The sequence below is a fragment of the Mizuhopecten yessoensis genome, unplaced genomic scaffold, assembly GCF_002113885.1.
Source record: "Mizuhopecten yessoensis strain PY_sf001 unplaced genomic scaffold, ASM211388v2 scaffold2421, whole genome shotgun sequence".
In the NCBI taxonomy this organism is placed as follows: Eukaryota; Metazoa; Mollusca; class Bivalvia; order Pectinida; family Pectinidae; genus Mizuhopecten; species Mizuhopecten yessoensis.
Window position 1 is genome coordinate 202,749 of NW_018404538.1, and position 23,284 is coordinate 226,032.

A 23,284-nucleotide genomic window follows, 5' to 3' on the forward strand; every position below is an offset into this window, starting at 1 on the left:
GAAACGAGGAAAAATGGGTTCTTAATACCGACCTCTATATTGCTTTTCATCTGGTACATCATCGATGGTCGGGTTGGTCAGGCATACACGTGTCCAAGTCAGGGAAGGGGTGATAAGGTAATAGGGTCATGTTTATTTTGTTTTCATAATGACCCTACATGGACATTTTTCACGATAAGAAATGTGTTTCGTAAGCACTTGTTTTTCTGGTACTATATAAGGCCACTACTGCTCAGAGATACCACACAATACAGCGACGCCTACTATACTACCTTCCACTACAAGGTAAGATTTTCCTACTTTTTTCTCCTCACATGGCATGGTAAGATTTTCTATACAAACCCTTCGTTACAAGGCAGATTTCATCCTATACCCTCCACTAAAAGGTAAGATTTTTCTACTTAAATCCTCAACCACAAGATTGTTCTACTTATACCCTCAAGTACAAAGTCAGATAGATCAGGTTTTTCTATTAACACCCCCCATTACAAGGTAAGGTTTTTCTATTAACACCCTCCATTACAAGGTAAGCTTTTTCTATTAACACCCTCCATTACAAGGTAAGGTTTTTCGTCGTATACCCTCCAGTACAAAGTAAGACTTTTCTAGTGATATTCTCCTTCAAAAGGTACGTAAGATTGTTTTGCTTTTATCCTTCTGTACGAGGAACGATTTTCCCTTCTCATTGTACTTACTCCCTCTTATATAAGGTTAAACGTTTCTACTGATACCTTCCAGTAGCATGGTAAGATTCTTCAATTGATTTTAGTACACGACCTTATTCGTTTGGTTTTTTCTGCTTATACCCTTTAGTAAAAGGAACGATTTTATTACTTATTCCGTTCTAACACATAACAAGATTCATTTTCTTATACCATCAAGTACATGGTAAGCTTTTTCTACTGATACTTTCCAATACAAGGTAAGCTTTTTCTACTGACATTCTCTAGTACATGGTAAGCTTTTTCTACTGATACTCTCAAGTACAAGGTAAGCTTTTTCTACTGATACTCTCCAGTACAAAGTAAGCTTTTTCTACTGATACTCTCCAGTACAAGGTAAGCTTTTTCTACTGATACTCCCAAGTACAATGTAAGCTTTTTCTACTGATATTCTCCAGTACAAGGTAAGCTTTTTCTACTGATACTCTCCAGTACAAGGTAAGCTTTTTCTACTGATACTCCCCAGTACAATGTAAGCTTTTTCTACTGATATTCTCCAGTACAAGGTAAGCTTTTTCTACTGATACTCTCCAGTACAAGGTAAGCTTTTTCTACTGATACTCTCCAGTACAAGGTAAGGTTTTTCTACTAATACTCTCCAGTACAAGGTAAGCTTTTTCTACTACTACTCACCAGTAAAAGGTAAGCTTTTTCTACTGATACTCTCCAGTACAAGGTAAGCTTTTTCTACTGATACTCTCCAGTACAAGGTAAGCTTTTTCTACTGATACTCTCCAGTACAAGGTAAGCTTTTTCTACTGATACTCTCCAGTACAAGGTAAGCTTTTTCTACTGATACTCTCCAGTACAAGGTAAGCTTTTTCTACTGATACTCTCCAGTACAAGGTAAGCTTTTTCTACTGATACTCTCCAGTACAAGGTAAGCTTTTTCTACTGATACTCTCCAGTACAAGGTAAGCTTTTTCTACTGATACTCTCCAGTACAAGGTAAGCTTTTTCTACTGATACTCTCCAGTACAAGGTAAGCTTTTTCTACTGATATTCTCCTGTACAAGGTAAGCTTTTTCTACTATTACTCTCCAGTACAAGGTAAGCTTTTTCTACTGATACTCTCCAGTACAAGGTAAGCTTTTTCTACTTATACTCTCCAGTACAAGGTAAGCTTTTTCTACTGATATTCTCCTGTACAAGGTAATCTTTTTCTACTGATACTCTCCAGTACAAGGTAAGCTTTTTCTACTATTACTCTCCAGTACAAGGTAAGCTTTTTCTACTGATACTCTCCAGTACAAGGTAAGCTTTTTCTACTGATACTCTCCAATACAAGGTATTTTTTTTCTACTTAAACCCTCTAGTACAAGGTTTGGTTATTCACATTTTACATTGACATTCACATTTACATAACCTGTGTTTAAATATATCAGTAGGTTATAGAATACACTCTTCTCCTTTCCATGTACATAAAAAAAGAACAAGATTATAAAAGGTAATCTAAACAGTGATGTTAAATTCCGATAAGTCGTTGTTTAGGGCTCAACTATATGCGCTATTCGTTTAAAAATTTGTAAAGGGTCACATAGTGAGAATGTTTGAGAAACTCAATGAAAAGTACGGAGCTTTATGTCCGTCGGACAGAATAGATGTATAGCGTCACAAAAATAAATAGACTAATAACGTTTTGATTTAAATATTCCAGCCATGCGGTGCCTTGTCTATCTTACCTACTGCGTGGCCGTATCCTGCGCACTGGCCGTGGTGCAGCCCCTACCCAATGTCCAACAAGCAGCACCGCCAGCTTTCTGCCATGACCAGGAATGTCCGAAGTATTCAGTGACACAGTCATTTACGGTAAACTCGATGTTTTCGTTTTTTCTTTCTTTAGTGGCAGCGATGAAGGTTCCTAATTTGGGCACTGTTGACAGAGCTGTCTTAATTCAAAATGAATGAAAAAAGATAGCCTATCCAATAGTACATCAAAAAAAGTACATGTATGTATAACTTGTCGACGAGGATAAGTTAAAAATGTTTCTCGCATAGATGAGGGTTCCAAGGGGATGTATCTCACTCACAAAGATGAGTTTACCAAGGGGATGTTTCTCACTAACATATATAAGAGTAACAAGGGGATGTTTCTCGAATAGATGAGGGTAACAAGGGGATGTATCTCACATAGATGAGGGTAACAAGGGAATGAATCTCACAAAGATCAAAGTAACAAGGGAATGTATCTCACATACATGAGGAGAACAAGAGAATATATCTCACATAGATGAGGGTAAACAGGGAATGTATCATACAAAGATGAGGGTAACAAGGTAACGTATATCACATAGATGAGGGTAACGAGGGTATGCATCTCACATAGATGAGGGTAAAAAGGAAATGCATCTCACAAAGATGAGGATAAAAGAGAATATATCTCACAAAGATGAATGTAATAAGGGAATGTGTCACACATAGATGAAGGTAACAAGGAAATGTATCTCACAAAGATAAAGGTCACATGGTAATATATCTCCTATAAATGAGAGTAACAAAGGAACGTATACGGGTAACAACGGAATATATCTCACATAGATGAGGGTAACAATGGAATATATCTCATAAAGATTAGGGTAACAATGGAATTGTATCTCACATAGATGAGGGTAACAAGGGGATGTATCTCACATAGATAAGGGTAACAAGGGGATGTATCCCACAAAAATGAGGATAAAAAGGGAATGTATCTCACTTAGATGAGGGAAACAAGGTAATGTATCTCACAAAAATGAGGATAAAAAGGGAATGTATCTCACTTAGATGAGGGAAACAACGGAATGTATCTCACAAAGATGAGGATAGAGAGGGGATGTATCTCACAAAGAGGAAGGTAACAAGGGGATGTATCTCATATAGATGAGGGTAACAAGGGGATGCATCTCACATAGATGAGGGTAACAAGGGGATGTATCTCACATAGATGAGGATGAAAGTGAATGTATCTTACAAAGATGAGGATAAAAGGGGATGTATCTCACAAAGATGAGGGTAACAAGGTCATGTATCTTACCAAAATGAGGATAAAAAGGGAATGTATCTCCGATAGTTGAGTGAAACAAAGGAATGTATCTCACAAAGATGAGGATAAAACGGAATGTATCTCACAAAAATTAGGATAAAAAGGGAATGCATCTCAACTAGATGAGGATAAAAATGGAATGTATCTCACAAAGAAGAGGATAAAAGGGAATGTATCCAACAAAGATGAGGATAGAGAGGGGATGTATCTCACAAAGGTGAGGGTAACAAGGGAATGCATCTGACATCATTGAAGGTAACAATTGAATGTATGTCGTAAGATGAGGGTAACAAGGTAATGTATCTACTATAGATGAGGGTAACAAGGGGATGTATCTCACATAGATAGGGGTAACAAGGTAATGTATCTACTATAGATGAGGGTAACAATTGAGTGTATCTCACAAAGATGAGGGTAACAAGGGAATGTGTCTCACTAAGATGAGGGTAACAAGGTTTATGTATCTCACAAAAATGAGGATAAAAAGGAATGTATCTCACAAAGATGAGGATAGAGAGGGGATGTATCTCACAAAGATGGAGTAACAAGAGAATGCATCTGACATCATTGAAGGTAGCAATTGAATGCATGTCACAAGATGAGGGTAACAAGGTAATGTATCTACTGTAGATGAGGGTAACAATTGAGTGTATCTCACAAAGATGAAGGTAACAAAGAATGTATCTCACAAAGATTAGGATAAAAAGGGAATGTATCTCATCTAGATGAAGATAAAAAGGGAATGTATCTCACAAAGAAGAGGATAAAAGGGAATGTATCCCACAAAAATGAGGATAGAAAGGGGATGTATCTCACAAAGGTAAGGGTAACAAGGGAATGTATCTGACATCATTGAAGGTAAAAATTGAATGTATGTCACAAGATGAGGGTAACAAGGTAATGTATCTACTGTAGATGAGGGTAAAAATTGAGTGTATCTCACATAGTTGAGGGTAACAAGGCAATGTGTCTCACAAAGATGGGGATAAAAAGGGAATGTATCTCACAAAGATGAGGGTAACAAGGGAATGTGTCTCACTAAGATGAGGGTAACAGGTAATGTATCTCACAAAAATGAGGGTAAATTTAACAAGGGGATGTATCTCACATAGATAAAGGTAACAAGGGAATGTATCTCATATATATGAGTGTAACAAAGGAAAGTATCTCACATAGATGAGTTTAGCAAGGAGATGTTTGTCACATAGATGAGGATAAAAAGGAAATTATTTGACAAAAGTGAGGGAAACAAGGGATCAATGTATCTCGCATAGATGAAGATAACAAGGAATGTATCTCACAAAGATGTGGATAACAAGGAAATGTATATCACAAAGATGAGGGTAACAAGGGAATGTATCTCACAAAGATGAGAGTAACAATGGAATGTATCTCAGATATATGAGGGTAATACAAGAATGCATATCTCATAGCTGAGGGTAACAAGGGGATGTATCTCACATAGATGAGGTAACAAGGGAATGTATGTCACAAAGATGAGTATAACAAGGGAATGTATCTCACATAGATGAGGGTAACAAGGGGATGTATCTCACAAAAATGAGGATAAAAAGGGAATGTATCTCACACAAATGAGGGAAACAACGGAATGTATCTCACTTAGATGAGGGAAACAATCGAATGTATCTCACAAAGATGAGGGTAAGACGGGAATGTATCTCACATAGTTCAGGGTAACAATTAAATGTATCTCACAAAGATGAGGGTAAAAGGGGAATGCATCTGACATAGAAGAGGGTAACAAGAGCATGTATCTTACATAAATGAGATTAACAAGGGAATGTATCTGACATAGATGAGATTAACAAATGGAATGTAATTGACGAAGATGGGGGTAACAAGGGAATGTATCTCCATTACGTGAGGGAAACAAGGGATCAGTGTATCTCACTTAGATGAGGATAGTAAGAGAATGTATTTCACAAAGATGAAGATAACAAGGGAATGTATCTCACAAAGATGACGATAACAAGGGAATGCATCGCAGATAGATGAGGGTAATAAGGGAATGTCTCTCTCATAGATAAGGGTAAAAAGAGAATGTATCTCACAAAGATGAGATCATTGAAGGTAGCAATTGAATGCATGTCACAAGATGAGGGTAACAAGGTAATGTATCTCACAAAGATGAAGATAGAGAGGGGATGTATCTCACAAAGATGGAGTAACAAGAGAATGCATCTGACATCATTGAAGGTAGCAATTGAATGCATGTCACAAGATGAGGGTAACAAGGTAATGTATCTCACAAAAATGAGGGTAAGAAGGGAATGCATCTGACATACATCTAGATGGAAGTAACCAGGGAATGTATCTCACAAATATGAGATTAACAAGGGAATGTATATGACAAGAATGAGGGCAATAAGGGAATGTATCTCACAAATACAAGGGTAACAAAGGAAAGTATCTCACATAGAGCACGAATTTATCAATGTATTCAGCTAAACAAATCGTCCGTTTTCTTGAATCTAAAATTCTCAATGTTATTTATATTTGGTATGTATCTCACAAAGATGAGATTTACAAGGGAATTTATCTCAATTAGTTCAGTGTAACAATTAAATGTATCTCACACATATGAGGGTAACAAGGGAATGCATCTGACGTAGAAGAGGGTAACAAGGGAATGTATCTTTTATAAATGAGATTTACAAGGGAAAGTATCTGACATAGATGATATTAACAAGGGAATGTAATTGACGAAGATGGGGGTAACAAAGGAATGTATCTCATAAAGATAAGGGTAACAAGGGAATGTATCTCACAAAGATGAGGTTAACAAGGGAATGTATCTTACATAAATGACACTAATAAGGGAATGTATCTCACATAGATGAGGTTAGCAAAGATATGTATCTCACATAGATGAGGATAAAAAGGGAATTATCTGACAAAGGTGAGGGAAACAATGTTATGTAGATATATCTCACAAAGATGAAGACAACAAGGAATACTTCTCACAAAGATGAGGATAACAAGGAAATGTATATCACAAAGATGTTGATACATGTAACAAGGGAATGTATTTCAGATAGATGAGGGTAATGATGGAATGTATCTATCATAGATGAGGGTAAAAAGAGAATGTATCTCACAAAGATGATGGTTAAAAGGGAATGTTTCTCCATTACGTGAGGGAAACAAGGGATCAATGTATCTCACAAAGGTGAGGATAACAAGGGAATGTATCTCAGATAGATGAGAGTAATAAGGGAATTTATCACATACCTGTTGAATCTTGTTTTAGTAATACAAGCAATTTTCATACCATGAAATACAACGTTCTGTATTGCACATGTGCAATACGGAATGTTGTATTTACCTACTAGCCGGAACTACATTTTATGAGAATCCCCTTGTCATGGCGAACTGAAAAGTTCCCGGTATTTGCAAAAAATATCAAAGTTTAGAAAATCTTTGTATCGATCTCTACCAAATACGGAAGGTATGTGATTAAAGAAAGACCACACACTTGTGTGTGGTCTTGCATATGTATCTCTCATAGATGAGGGTTAAAAGAGAATGTATCTTACAAAGATGAGGGTAAAAAGGGAATGTATCTGCATTACGTGAGGGAAACAAGGGATCAATGTATCTCACTTAGATGAGGATAAAAAGAGAATGTATCTCACATAAATGAGGATAGTAAGGGAATGTATCTCACATCGATGAGGGTAACAGGAGAATGTATCTCACAAAGATAAGGGGAACAATGTTATGTATCTCCTATAGGTGAGGGTAGTAAGAGAATGTATCTCACAAAGATGAGTGTAACAAGGGAATGCATCTCACATAGATGAGGGTAACAAGGGGATGTATCTCACAAAAATGAGGATAAAAAGGGAATGTATCTCACTTATATGAGGGAAACAACGGAATGTATCTCACTTAGATGAGGATAAAAGGGAATGTATCTCACAAAGATGAGGGTAAGAGGGGATTGTATCTCACAAAGATAAGGGGAACAATGTTATGTATCTCCTATAGGTGAGGGAAGTAAGTGAATGTATCTCACAAAGATGAGTGTAACAAGGGAATGCATCTGACATGTAGATGAGAGTAACCAGGGAATGTATCTTACAAAGATGAGGTAACAAGGGAATGTATCCGACATAGATATGATTAACAAGGGAATGTATCTGACATAGATGAGATTAACAAAGGAATGTATCTGGCAAGAATGAGGGTAACAAAGGAAAGTATCTCACATAGACGAGGATAACAAGTGAATTGTATCTCACATAGATAAGGAAAAAAGGGAAGTTATCTAACATATATGAGGGAAAGAAGGTAAAGGTATCTCACATCGATGAAGATAAAAAGGGAATGTATCTCACATAGATGAGGGTAACAAGGGGATGTATCCCCACAAAAATGAGGATAAAAAGGGAATGTATCTCACACAAATGAGGGAAACAACGGAATGTATCTCACTTAGATGAGGAAAACAATCGAATGTATCTCACAAAGATGAGGGTAAGACGGGAATGTATCTCACATAGTTCAGGGTAACAATTAAATGTATCTCACAAAGATGAGGGTAAAAGGGGAATGCATCTGACATAGAAGAGGGTAACAAGGGCATGTATCTTACATAAATGAGATTAACAAGGGAATGTATCTGACATAGATGAGTTTAACGAATGGAATGTAATTGACGAAGATGGGGGTAACAAGGGAATGTATCTCCATTACGTGAGGAAAACAAGGAATCCGTGTATCTCACTTAGATGAGGATAGTAAGAGAATGTATCTCACAAAAATGAGGATAACAAGGGAATGTATCTCACAAAGATGACGATAACAAGGGAATGTATCTCAGATAGATGAGGGTAATAAGGGAATGTATCTCTCATAGATAAGGGAAAAAAGAGAATGTATCTCACAAAGATGAGGGTAAAAATGGAATGTATCTCCATTACGTGAGGGAAACAAGGGATCAATGTTTCTCACTTAGATGAGGATAAAAAGGGAATGTATCTCACATAAATGAGGATAATAAGGGAATGTATCTCACTTAGATTAGGATAAAAAGGGAATGTATCTCACATCGATGAGGGTAACAACGGAGGGGAACAATGTTATGTATCTCCTATAGATGAGGGTAACAAGGGAATGCATCTGACATACATCTAGATGGAAGTAACCAGGGAATGTATCTCACAAAGATGAGGTAACAAGGGAACGTATCTGACATAGATATGATTAACAAGGGAATGTATATGACAAGAATGAGGGCAATAAGGGAATGTATCTCACAAATACAAGGGTAACAAAGGAAAGTATCTCACATAGAGCACGAATTTATCAATGTATTCAGCTAAACAAATCGTCCGTTTTCTTGAATCTAAAATTCTCAATGTTATTTATATTTGGTATGTATCTCACAAAGATGAGATTTACAAGGGAATTTATCTCAATTAGTTCAGTGTAACAATTAAATGTATCTCACACATATGAGGGTAACAAGGGAATGCATCTGACGTAGAAGAGGGTAACAAGGGAATGTATCTTTTATAAATGAGATTTACAAGGGAAAGTATCTGACATAGATGATATTAACAAGGGAATGTAATTGACGAAGATGGGGGTAACAAAGGAATGTATCTCATAAAGATAAGGGTAACAAGGGAATGTATCTCACAAAGATGAGGTTAACAAGGGAATGTATCTTACATAAATGACACTAATAAGGGAATGTATCTCACATAGATGAGGTTAGCAAAGATATGTATCTCACATAGATGAGGATAAAAAGGGAATTATCTGACAAAGGTGAGGGAAACAATGTTATGTAGATATATCTCACAAAGATGAAGACAACAAGGAATACTTCTCACAAAGATGAGGATAACAAGGAAATGTATATCACAAAGATGTTGATACATGTAACAAGGGAATGTATTTCAGATAGATGAGGGTAATGATGGAATGTATCTATCATAGATGAGGGTAAAAAGAGAATGTATCTCACAAAGATGATGGTTAAAAGGGAATGTTTCTCCATTACGTGAGGGAAACAAGGGATCAATGTATCTCACAAAGGTGAGGATAACAAGGGAATGTATCTCAGATAGATGAGAGTAATAAGGGAATTTATCACATACCTGTTGAATCTTGTTTTAGTAATACAAGCAATTTTCAGACCATGAAATACAACGTTCTGTATTGCACATGTGCAATACGGAATGTTGTATTTACCTACTAGCCGGAACTACATTTTATGAGAATCCCCTTGTCATGGCGAACTGAAAAGTTCCCGGTATTTGCAAAAAATATCAAAGTTTAGAAAATCTTTGTATCGATCTCTACCAAATACGGAAGGTATGTGATTAAAGAAAGACCACACACTTGTGTGTGGTCTTGCATATGTATCTCTCATAGATGAGGGTTAAAAGAGAATGTATCTTACAAAGATGAGGGTAAAAAGGGAATGTATCTGCATTACGTGAGGGAAACAAGGGATCAATGTATCTCACTTAGATGAGGATAAAAAGAGAATGTATCTCACATAAATGAGGATAGTAAGGGAATGTATCTCACATCGATGAGGGTAACAGGGGAATGTATCTCACAAAGATAAGGGGAACAATGTTATGTATCTCCTATAGGTGAGGGTAGTAAGAGAATGTATCTCACAAAGATGAGTGTAACAAGGGAATGCATCTCACATAGATGAGGGTAACAAGGGGATGTATCTCACAAAAATGAGGATAAAAAGGGAATGTATCTCACTTATATGAGGGAAACAACGGAATGTATCTCACTTAGATGAGGATAAAAGGGAATGTATCTCACAAAGATGAGGGTAACAGGGGAATGTATCTCACAAAGATAAGGGGAACAATGTTATGTATCTCCTATAGGTGAGGGTAGTAAGAGAATGTATCTCACAAAGATGAGTGTAACAAGGGAATGCATCTCACATAGATGAGGGTAACAAGGGGATGTATCTCACAAAAATGAGGATAAAAAGGGAATGTATCTCACTTATATGAGGGAAACAACGGAATGTATCTCACTTAGATGAGGATAAAAGGGAATGTATCTCACAAAGATGAGGGTAAGAGGGGATTGTATCTCACAAAGATAAGGGGAACAATGTTATGTATCTCCTATAGGTGAGGGAAGTAAGTGAATGTATCTCACAAAGATGAGTGTAACAAGGGAATGCATCTGACATGTAGATGAGAGTAACCAGGGAATGTATCTCACAAAGATGAGGTAACAAGGGAATGTATCTGACATAGATATAATTAACAAGGGAATGTATCTGACATAGATGAGGTTAACAAAGTAATGTATCTCACATAGACGAGGATGACAAGTGAATTGTATCTCACAAAGTTGAGGGTAACAAGGGAATGTGTCTCACAAAGATGGGGATAAAAAGGGAATGTATCTCACAAAGATGAGGGTAACAAGGGAATGTGTCTCACTAAGATGAGGGTAACAAGGTAATGTATCTCACAAAAATTAGGGGAACAACGGAATGCATCTGACATAGATGATTTAACTAGGGGATGTATCTCACATAGATAAGGGTAACAAGGGAATGTATCTCACAAAGATGAGGGTAACAAGGGAATGTGTCTCACAAAGATGGGAATAAAAAGGGAATGTATCTCACAAAGATGAGGGTAACAAGGGAATGTGTCTCACTAAGATGAGGGTAACAAGGTAATGTATCTCACAAAAATTAGGGGAACAACGGAATGCATCTGACATAGATGATTTAACTAGGGGATGTATCTCACATAGATAAGGGTAACAAGGGAATGTATCTCACAAAGATGAGGGTAACAAGGGAATGTGTCTCACAAAGATGGGAATAAAAAGGGAATGTATCTCACAAAGATGAGGGTAACAAGGGAATGTGTCTCACTAAGATGAGGGTAACAAGGTAATGTATCTCACAAAAATTAGGGTAACAACGGAATGCATCTGACATAGATGATTTAACTAGGGGATGTATCTCACATAGATAAGGGTAACAAAGGAAAGTATCTCACATAGATGAGTTTAGCAAGGAGATGTATGTCACATAGATGAGGATAAAAGGGAAATTATTTGACAAATGTGAGGGAAACAAGGGATCAATGTATCTCGCATATATGAGGATAACAAGGAATGTATCTCACAAAGATGTGGATAACAATGTTATGTATCTCCAATATGTGAGGGTAGGAAGAGAATGTATCTCACAAAGATGAGTGTAACAAGGGAATGCATCTGACATGTAGATGAGAGTAACCAGGGAATGTATCTCACAAAGATGAGGTAACAAGGGAATGTATCTGACATAGATATGATTAACAAGGGAATGTATCTGACATAGATGATATTAACAAGGGAATGTATCTCACAAAGATGAGGGTAACAAAGGAAAGTATCTCACATAGACGAGGATAACAAGTGAATTGTATCTCACATAGATAAGGAAAAAAGGGAAATTATCTAACATATATGAGGGAAAGAAGGTTAAGGTATCTAACATCGATGAAGGGAAGTAAGGGAATGTCTCTCACAAAGATGAGTGTAACAAGGGGATGTATCCCACAAAAATGAGGATAAAAAGGGAATGTATCTCACTTATATGAGGGAAACAACGAATGTATCTCACTTAGATGAGGATAAAAGGGAATGTTTCTCACAAAGATGAGGGTAAGACGGGATTGTATCTCACAAAGATAAGGGGAACAATGTTATGTATCTCCTATAGGTGAGGGAAGTAAGTGAATGTCTCTCACAAAGATGAGTGTAACAAGGGAATGCATCTGACATGTAGATGAGAGTAACCAGGGAATGTATCTTACAAAGATGAGGTAACAAGGGAATGTATCCGACATAGATATGATTAACAAGGGAATGTATCTGACATAGATGAGATTAACAAAGGAATGTATCTGGCAAGAATGAGGGTAACAAAGGAAAGTATCTCACATAGACGAGGATAACAAGTGAATTGTATCTCACATAGATAAGGAAAAAAGGGAAGTTATCTAACATATATGAGGGAAAGAAGGTAAAGGTATCTCACATCGATGAAGATAAAAAGGGAATGTATCTCACATAGATGAGGGTAACAAGGGGATGTATCCCCACAAAAATGAGGATAAAAAGGGAATGTATCTCACACAAATGAGGGAAACAACGGAATGTATCTCACTTAGATGAGGAAAACAATCGAATGTATCTCACGAAGATGAGGGTAAGACGGGAATGTATCTCACATAGTTCAGGGTAACAATTAAATGTATTTCACAAAGATGAGGGTAAAAGGGGAATGCATCTGACATAGAAGAGGGTAACAAGGGCATGTATCTTACATAAATGAGATTAACAAGGGAATGTATCTGACATAGATGATATTAACAAGGGAATGTATCTCACAAAGATGACGATAACAAGGGAATTTATCTCAGATAGATGAGGGTAATAAGGGAATGTATCTCTCATAGATAAGGGAAAAAAGAGAATGTATCTCACAAAGATGAGGGTAAAAATGGAATGTATCTCCATTACGTGAGGGAAACAAGGGATCAATGTTTCTCACTTAGATGAGGATAAAAAGGGAATGTATCTCACATAAATGAGGATAGTAAGGGAATGTATCTCACTTAGATAGGATAAAAAGGGAATGTATCTCACATAAATGAGGATAGTGAGGGAATGTATCTCACTTAGATTAGGATAAAAAGGGAATGTATCTCACAAAGATGACGATAACAAGGGAATTTATCTCAGATAGATGAGGGTAATAAGGGAATGTATCTCTCATAGATAAGGGAAAAAAGAGAATGTATCTCACAAAGATGAGGGTAAAAATGGAATGTATCTCCATTACGTGAGGGAAACAAGGGATCAATGTTTCTCACTTAGATGAGGATAAAAAGGGAATGTATCTCACATAAATGAGGATAGTAAGGGAATGTATCTCACTTAGATTAGGATAAAAAGGGAATGTATCTCACATCGATGATGGTAACAACGGAGGGGAACAATGTTATGTATCTCCTATAGATGAGGGTAACAAGGGAATGCATCTGACATACATGTAGATGGAAGTAACCAGGGAATGTATCTCACAAAGATGAGGTAACAAGGGAACGTATCTGACATAGATATGATTAACAAGGGAATGTATATGACAAGAATGAGGGCAATAAGGGAATGTATCTTACAAATACAAGGGTAACAAAGGAAAGTATATCACATAGATAAGGATAAAAGTGAAATTATTTAACATATATGAGGGAAAGAAGGTAATGGTATCTCACATCGATGAAGATAAAAAGGGAATGTATCACACATAGATGAGGGTAACAAGGGGATGTATCTCACAAAAATGAGGATAAAAAGGGAATGTATCTCACTTAGATGAGGGAAACAACGGAATGTATCTCACAAATATGAGATTAACAAGGGAATTATCTCACATAGTTCAGGGTAACAAATAAATGTATCTCACAAAGATGAGGGTAACAAGGGAATGTATCTTACATAAATGACATTAATAAGGGAATGTATCTGACATAGATGAGATTAACAAGAGAATGTATCTAACATAAATGAGGATACAAAGGGAATTATCTGACAAAGGTGAGGGAAACAGGGTAATGTAGATGAATCTCACAAAGATGAAGATAACAAGGAATATATCTCACAAAGATAAGGATAACAAGGAAATGTATGTCAGATATATAAGGGTAATAAGGGAATGTGTCTCTCATAGATGAGGATAAAAAGAGAATGTATCTCACAAAGATGAGGGTAAAAAGGGAATGTATCCCACATAAATGAGGATAGTAAGGGAATGTATCTCACTAAGGTGAGGATAAAAAGGGAATGTATCTCACATCGATGATGGTAGTTAGGGAATGTATCTCACAACGATGAGGGTAACAAAAGAATGTATCTCAGAAAGATGAGGGTAACAAAGGAAATTATCTCACATAGACGAGGATAACAAGATAATTGTATCTCACATAGATTAGGATAAAAAGGGAATGTATCTCATATAAATGGGGGAAAGAAGGTAATGGTATCTCGTATAGAAAAAGGTAAAAAGGGAATTATCTCACAAAGGTGAGGGAAACATGGTTATGTATATCACAAAGGTAAGTGAAAAAGGGAATATACCTCACTTAGATAGGATACAAAGGGAATGTATCTCACGAAGATGAGGATAACAAGGGAATGTATCTCACATAGATGAGGATAACAAGGGGATGTATCTCACATAGATGAGGATAACAAGGGAATGTGTTTTGCATAGATGAGGATAACAAGAAAATTGTATCTCACATAGATTAGGATAAAAAGGGAATGTATCTCACATAGATGAGGGTAACAAGGGAATCTATCTCACATAGATGAGGATAACAAGGGAATGAATCTCACACAGATGGTGGTAACAAGGGAATGTATCTCACACAGATGAGGATAACAAGGGAATGAATCTCACACAGATGGGGTAACAAGGGAATGTATCTCACACAGATGGGGGTTACAAGGGAATGTATCTCACACAGATGAGGGTAACAAGGGAATGCATCTCACATAGATGATGATAACAAGGTATTGTATCTCACATATATGAGGATATCAAGGGAATGCATCTCACATAGATGAGGATAACAAGGGATTGCATTTTATAGGAGGATTACAAGAGCAATTATCCGACAATTATAGAATAGAGTTCTTAACCTCGAGATCTTATTCCAAGGGTTGAAATTTCTCTCTGCATGACACATGAGTGATTAATTATTTTTCTACCTGACTCCTGTTCCGTAAACCATAGTTACAATGGTGACTTACAAGTACCGTGCAATTATCAAGGGCGCATGTGTGACATTATGAATGAAGCTTCCCTGGTTACACTGCATTTCAGAGTAAAAACGTGTTTGAGTTGACTTCTCCTAGGTAGGAAAAGAAGGGCTATCTTTTCCCTAGCAAAAACGGGAACATATCTGCTTAGTGTAAGAGAAATTAAAATCTTATTAACTTTGATTTCCAAATTATGCAATTTACATGTAGTACGAACTTATCAATGTATTCAGCTAAACAAATCGTCCGTTTTCTTGAATCTTAAATTCTCAATGTTTTTTATATTTGGTAACGTTTGTGGCTTCTTTATAAGCTATGTATTGTAGCAGATGTTGACCAGTCTGTAATTTACATACCTTTATTAATTGTTTTAGGGGTACGAGTTGCGACACTACGAGGAATCCGTGTGGGTAGCTACCAATTTGACTACAATGGAGTTTACCCAAAACGACAGCAGCGAAATGTTTTTCAAACTATTTCACTATATCTCCGGCAATAATTCTAAACGTAAGTATCATTATGTACAAGGTCTTTAATAATATTTGAATATATATATATAACAATGTCACTTCAGTAGCATTACGTACAGGGTATGTGATAGTATTTGTATATATATAACAATGTCACTTGAGTAGCATTACGTACAGGGTCTGTGATAGTATTTGTATATAAATAACAATGCCACTTGAGTACCATTATGTACAGGGTCTGTGATATTATTTATATATATATATATAACAATGTCACTTGAGTCGCATTATGTAAAGGGTCTGTTATAGTTTTTGTAAATACATAACAATGTCACTTGAGTACCATTATGTACAGGGTCTGTGATAGTATTTGTATATATATAACAATGTCACTTGAGTACCATTATGTACAGGGTCTGTGATAGTATTTGTATATATATAACAATGTCACTTGAGTACCATTATGTACAGGGTCTGTTATAGTATTTGTATATATATAACAATGTCACTTGAGTACCATTATGTACAGGGTGTGTGATAGTATTTGTATATATATAACAATGTCACTTGAGTACCATTATGTACAGGGTCTGTTATAGTATTTGTATATATATAACAATGTCACTTGAGTACCATTATGTACAGGGTCTGTTATAGTATTTGTATATATATAACAATGTCACTTGAGTACCATTATGTACAGGGTCTGTTATAGTATTTGTATATATATAACAATGTCACTTGAGTACCATTATGTACAGGGTCTGTTATAGTATTTGTATATATATAACAATGTCACTTGAGTACCATTATGTACAGGGTCTGTGATAGTATTTGTATATATATAACAATGTCACTTGAGTACCATTATGTACAGGGTCTGTTATAGTATTTGTATATATATAACAATGTCACTTGAGTACCATTATGTACAGGGTCTGTGATAGTATTTGTATATATATAACAATGTCACTTGAGTACCATTATGTACAGGGTCTGTTATAGTATTTGTATATATATAACAATGTCACTTGAGTACCATTATGTACAGGGTCTGTGATAGTATTTGTATATATATAACAATGTCACTTGAGTACCATTATGTACAGGGTCTGTTATAGTATTTGTATATATATAACAATGTCACTTGAGTACCATTATGTACAGGGTCTGTGATAGTATTTGTATATATATAACAATGTCACTTGAGTACCATTATGTACAGGGTCTGTTATAGTATTTGTATATATATAACAATGTCACTTGAGTACCATTATGTACAGGGTCTGTTATAGTATTTGTATATATATAACAATGTCACTTGAGTACCATTATGTACAGGGTGTGTGATAGTATTTGTATATATATAACAATGTCACTTGAGTACCATTATGTACAGGGTCTGTTATAGTATTTGTATATATATAACAATGTCACTTGAGTACCATTATGTACAGGGTCTGTGATAGTATTTGTATATATATAACAATGTCACTTGAGTACCATTATGTACAGGGTCTGTTATAGTATTTGTATATATATAACAATGTCACTTGAGTACCATTATGTACAGGGTCTGTTATAGTATTTGTATATATATAACAATGTCACTTGAGTACCATTATGTACAGGGTCTGTGATAGTATTTGTATATATATAACAATGTCACTTGAGTACCATTATGTACAGGGTCTGTTATAGTATTTGTATATATATAACAATGTCACTTGAGTACCATTATGTACAGGGTCTGTGATAGTATTTGTATATATATAACAATGTCACTTGAGTACCATTATGTACAGGGTCTGTTATAGTATTTGTATATATATAACAATGTCACTTGAGTACCATTATGTACAGGGTCTGTGATAGTATTTGTATATATATAACAATGTCACTTGAGTACCATTATGTACAGGGTCTGTTATAGTATTTGTATATATATAACAATGTCACTTGAGTACCATTATGTACAGGGTCTGTTATAGTATTTGTATATATATAACAATGTCACTTGAGTACCATTATGTACAGGGTCTGTTATAGTATTTGTATATATATAACAATGTCACTTGAGTACCATTATGTACAGGGTCTGTTATAGTATTTGTATATATATAACAATGTCACTTGAGTACCATTATGTACAGGGTCTGTTATAGTATTTGTATATATATAACAATGTCACTTGAGTACCATTATGTACAGGGTCTGTGATAGTATTTATATATATATATAACAATGTCACTTGAGCACCATTACGTACCGGGTGTGTGATAGTATTTGTATAAATATAACAATGTCACTTGAGTACCATTACGTACAGGGTCTGTTATAGTGTTTATATATATATATAACAATGTCACTTGAGTACCATTATGTACAGGGTATGTGATAGTATTTGTATATATATAACAATGTCACTTGAGAACCATTATTTACAGTGTCTTTTATAGTATTTATATATATATATATATATAACAATGTCACTTGAGTACCATTATGTACAGGGTCTGTTATAGTATTTGTATATATATAACAATGTCACTTGAGAACCATTATTTACAGGGTCTGTTATAGTATTTATATATATATATATATATAACAATGTCACTTGAGTACCATTATGTACAGGGTATGTGATAGTATTTGTATATATATAACAATGTCACTTGAGTACCATTACGTACAGGGTCTGTTATAGTGTTTATATATATATATAACAATGTCACTTGAGTACCATTACGTACAGGGTATGTGATAGTATTTGTATATATATAACAATGTCACTTGAGTACCATTATGTACAGGGTCTGTTATAGTATTTGTATATATATAACAATGTCACTTGAATATCATAATGTACAGGGTCTGTTATAGTATTTGAATATACATAACAATGTCACTTGAGTACCATTATGTACAGGGTCTGTTATAGTATTTGTATATACATAACAATGTCACTTGAGTACCATAATGTACAGGGTCTGTTATAGTATTTATATATATATATATAACAATGTCACTTGAGTAGCATTACGTACAGGGTCTGTTATGGTATTTATATATATATATAACAATGTCACTTGAGTACCATTATGTACAGGGTCTTTTATAGTATTTGTATATAAATAACAATGTCACTTGAGAACCATTATGTACAGGGTCTGTTATAGTATTTGTATATATATAACAATGTCACTTGAGTAGCATTACGTACAGGGTCTGTTATGGTATTTATATATATATATAACAATGTCACTTGAGTACCATTATGTACAGGGTCTGTTATAGTATTTGTATATATATATAACAATGTCACTTGAATATCATAATGTACAGGGTCTGTTATAGTATTTGTATATGCATAACAATGTCACTTGAGTACCATTATGTACAGGGTCTGTTATAGCATTTGTATATATATTACAATGCCACGTGAGTACCATTACGTACAGGGTCTGTGATAGTATTTGAATATAAATAACAATGTCACTTGAGTACCATTATGTACAGGGTCTGTTATAGTATTTGTATATATATTACAATGCCACTTGAGTACCATTACGTACAGGGTCTGTTATAGTATTTGTATATATTTAACAATGTCACTTGAGTACCTGTGATAGTATTTGTATATATATAGCAATGTCACAAGACTTCCAACTGGAAAGGGGAGCCGAATGTGACCTAGTGGTGATACGCAACAAAAAGGGAGAGATCTACTCAAAAAGTTATCTTAATGACATCAGGCAAGGTTTGCGGCGGCATTTACAAGACCCATCATGTGACAGAGATTTCGACATTCCTTTATGAAGTGAAAGTAGAATATGTACAGCGACCCCTAGGAGAAGGGGCGCAACTCTTTGCGTCACGCTACTTTCCCGAAGTCTCAGCGGTCCAATTAGTGCCCGTCTCCAGGTATAGTTCCCGTTGTCAAGGGCGGATGCTTAATATACCAAATAGAACAAGGGTAGTTAACCAATAGCAATCCTAGAAAGTATCATGTGATGTACTAAACATATATATTATTACAGACGTTAAGATACCGATGACCACTTCGGTTATACCATATATACTATATGAATACAGACGTTAAGATACCGATGACAACCCCTGTTATACCATATATATATATATATATATGATTACAGACGTTAAGATACCGATGACCACTCCGGTTATACTAAAGGTGGAACACGGACCGGGACCAACATGTGAGAGCTTCTTTTATGACCACTTCATGGTACCATTTGAATTTCAAGACGATCCTCCAGTTCCAACCGACCCTAGTGTTTATATCACAGTGTTACCTCCCTTTGACGTCTACGTTAAGTAAGTTTTCTTTATATTCTTATACACTGTACAATGCTCTCCTACTCTAAGGACACTACTAACTTACTGTAATATGATATAATATGTAAAGGACACTGCTAAAAACTATAGTAAGATCCGTTATGTTAATTAAGTACACTGCTAAATACTGTAATATGATCTTTTATGTCAAGTACACTGCTTAATTCTGTAATATGCTCTGTTATGTTCTTTTATGTTAAGTACACTGCTGCATACTGTAATATGATCCGTTATGTTAAGTACACTGCAAAATACTGCAATATGATCCGTTATGTTAAGTACACTGCAAAATACTGCAATATGATCCGTTATGTTAAGTACACTGGTAAATAATGTACTATGATCCGTCATATTAAGTACACTGGTAAATAATGTACCATGATCCGTCATATTAAGTACACTGGTAAATAATGTACCATGATCCGTCATATTAAGTACACTGATACGTAATGTAATATGATCCGTCATGTTAAGGACACTGTTAAATACTGTTATATGATCCGTTATGTTAAGTACACTGGTAAGTAATGTAATATGATCCGTTATGTTAAGTACACTGCTAGATACTTAAGCATTATACTGCATTCTGTTCCGTGTTATTGTCCTAAACATGGAACATGATTGCAGACAAAATATATAACGCGCGTTATGATTATTTGTCTGTAATCCTGTTCCGTGTTATAGGACCAGGGCTCACTTGTATAAAACATCTCAACTCTTGAGATTTCCTCAAGTCTAAGATTTCCCATAGACAATACATTGCTTGAGATTTTCCTTAACTTTGAGATGTTTTATACAAGTGGGCCCATATCATGGAATAGAATGCTGTTTTTTGCATATAAATACATTTTTCATTATTTTTTTAAACTTTCATTTCTAAGTTCACAACGCACTTTTAAATTCGAATATCGCGCTGTTGTCACGTGACTTTTCCCGTACAAAAATAAAGTTCGTAAAAGTAAACAAAAAAATATTTCCACAATTTAATCAATAAATATATATTCAATTCACATTTTATGATAGACTTACATAAAACGGTGAATGTTACTGAATCATACTGAGATTGTTTGCTTATCCGCTTGCTAGTGCGGATGGGAATAGCTATCTGGTAGTTAGTCGGTTCCGTGGAGATATCCACGGAACTTGCCTTGGTAGTGTTATATAGTGGCAGTGCAGAGCAATAGTAAATATTGTAATATGATCTTTAATGTTAAATACACTGCTCAATACTGTAATATGATCCGTTATGTTAAGTACACTGATAAATACTGTTACATGATCCGATATGTTAAGAACCCTGCTAAATACTGTAAAACGATCCGTTCTGTTAAGGACACTGCTAAAAACTGTAGTATGATCTGTTATGTTCTTTTATGTTAAGTACACTGCTTAATATCGTACTATGATCAGCTATTTTAAGGACACTGCTTATTATTGTAATATGAACTTTTATGTTAAGTTGTATTTTTTGTGTAAAATAATTGCGACCTTTTCCACACTGTAAATCGATTTTCGTGATAGTCGGATATGATAAACTTATATCAATGTTTGTTACAGGTCTTTTGGAGGCCGCCCGTCATTCGACGAGAAAATGGCTATGATTGAATCTCTTGTAACAGAAATAGCAGACCCGTCGCGTTTCGAGGAAAGGTTTTATTACTTTGCGGGATATGACGGTCCATACACTATTAATCACCGCCACAACGAGGTGTGGCTGGTAGCCCGGCATTAGGACAAACCGTACATTTGTTATGCTTGTTTTTCTTTTTTTTTCTTTTCCATTTTACTATTTCACTCTATAAAAATAAATAATTAAAGGATTATGAAATGTTATTATCTTTACTGTTTTGATGCAGGTCGTATGAGGTTAAATTACCTATTGTGTTCTATTGATAAGCTGGACCGGTGAAAAGCTAATTTTTCATACTGCAAAACCTATTTGAAATCCAGACAGATATCACGAGCCGATGTAAGCTCTACAGAGACTTTATTTTACTGGATGAAAAAGAAAGACAAGCAAATCAGACAGGTACTCAGAATCCATATGTCATGCACGTAATCTACAGTAGATGACAGACTTGTCATACTACACAACCTGATTGTACCTTGATTTCTTTTACCCGACGATGTCTATACATTTTTCAATAAATTAATTTACATAACCAGCATGTTTAACAAGCATTGATTATCTTAAAAATTGACAGTAGATCTTAATTAAAAACATAAATACCATGTAAAATATTTTAGTTGCAAAAAGACAGAAATTTATTCCGTGTTTGCGGGGATATATTACAACGCTTTTGTTGTGTTGTTGTGTTGTTGGTACCTGTAAAATTACAATGGAGACAGCCTGATAAATTTGATGTGTCTTTATTCTGGTCGCAGCTTCAAGTGGTTATATACAGACAATAATACATAGAAATTCTTGTTATTGATATACATTATCAATCATGAATTAAACCACGCATTGGATTTAATTTACAATACAATGAACATCTAATGTAGAAACAAATAATAATAGAAACATACATAGGAAATTTTTGTTATTGATATGAAATATCAATCGCGAATTAAACCACACTTTGGGTTTAATTACAGTACAATAAAAATCCTAATGTAGAAAAATAATAAACAAAAATGGGGAAAATTAGCTAAGTTAAAACTGGGGAGAATTAACTAAGTAGAGCTACTCTTGCTTGGCAGTGAGGGGTCGATGTCTAATTAGGAATAACTCGAGCAGCAGGGACCCAGCATAAACAATATAATAATATGTTAAAGTTTTTTTATGCAGAAAAACTTAATTAACCAATACACATTATAATTAACAATTAATCGAGTATGGCAAAATAAAAATATAC

The 23,284-nt window shown here is 35.1% G+C and overlaps 1 protein-coding gene across 2 annotated transcripts; it reads left to right on the forward strand.

The window, feature by feature from the left end:
- Positions 1-70: 70 nt before the first annotated feature.
- LOC110445932 (heme-binding protein 2-like) lies at positions 71-22,591 on the forward strand. 2 transcript variants are annotated; one of them, XM_021490823.1, is made up of 5 exons: positions 71-117; positions 2,380-2,531; positions 15,972-16,104; positions 20,225-20,405; positions 21,984-22,591. In XM_021490823.1, exons 2-5 carry the CDS (start codon positions 2,382-2,384, stop codon positions 22,156-22,158), a joined length of 639 nt encoding a protein of 212 aa, XP_021346498.1. In that variant the 5' UTR covers positions 71-117; positions 2,380-2,381; the 3' UTR covers positions 22,159-22,591. The 2 variants fall into 2 exon arrangements, with proteins under 2 accessions (XP_021346498.1, XP_021346497.1); XM_021490822.1 differs by lacking the exon at positions 71-117 and adding an exon at positions 178-285.
- The last annotated feature ends 693 nt before the right edge of the window (positions 22,592-23,284 follow it).

Coding starts and splice junctions, on each gene's coding strand:
- LOC110445932 (XM_021490823.1), top strand. CDS start 2,382: ATGCGGTGCCTTGTCTATCTTACCTACTGCGTGGCCGTATCCTGCGCA. Junction 16,105..20,224: donor CTCCGGCAATAATTCTAAAC/GTAAGTATCATT, acceptor ATATGATTACAG/ACGTTAAGATACCGATGACC. Junction 20,406..21,983: donor CCCTTTGACGTCTACGTTAA/GTAAGTTTTCTT, acceptor TGTTTGTTACAG/GTCTTTTGGAGGCCGCCCGT.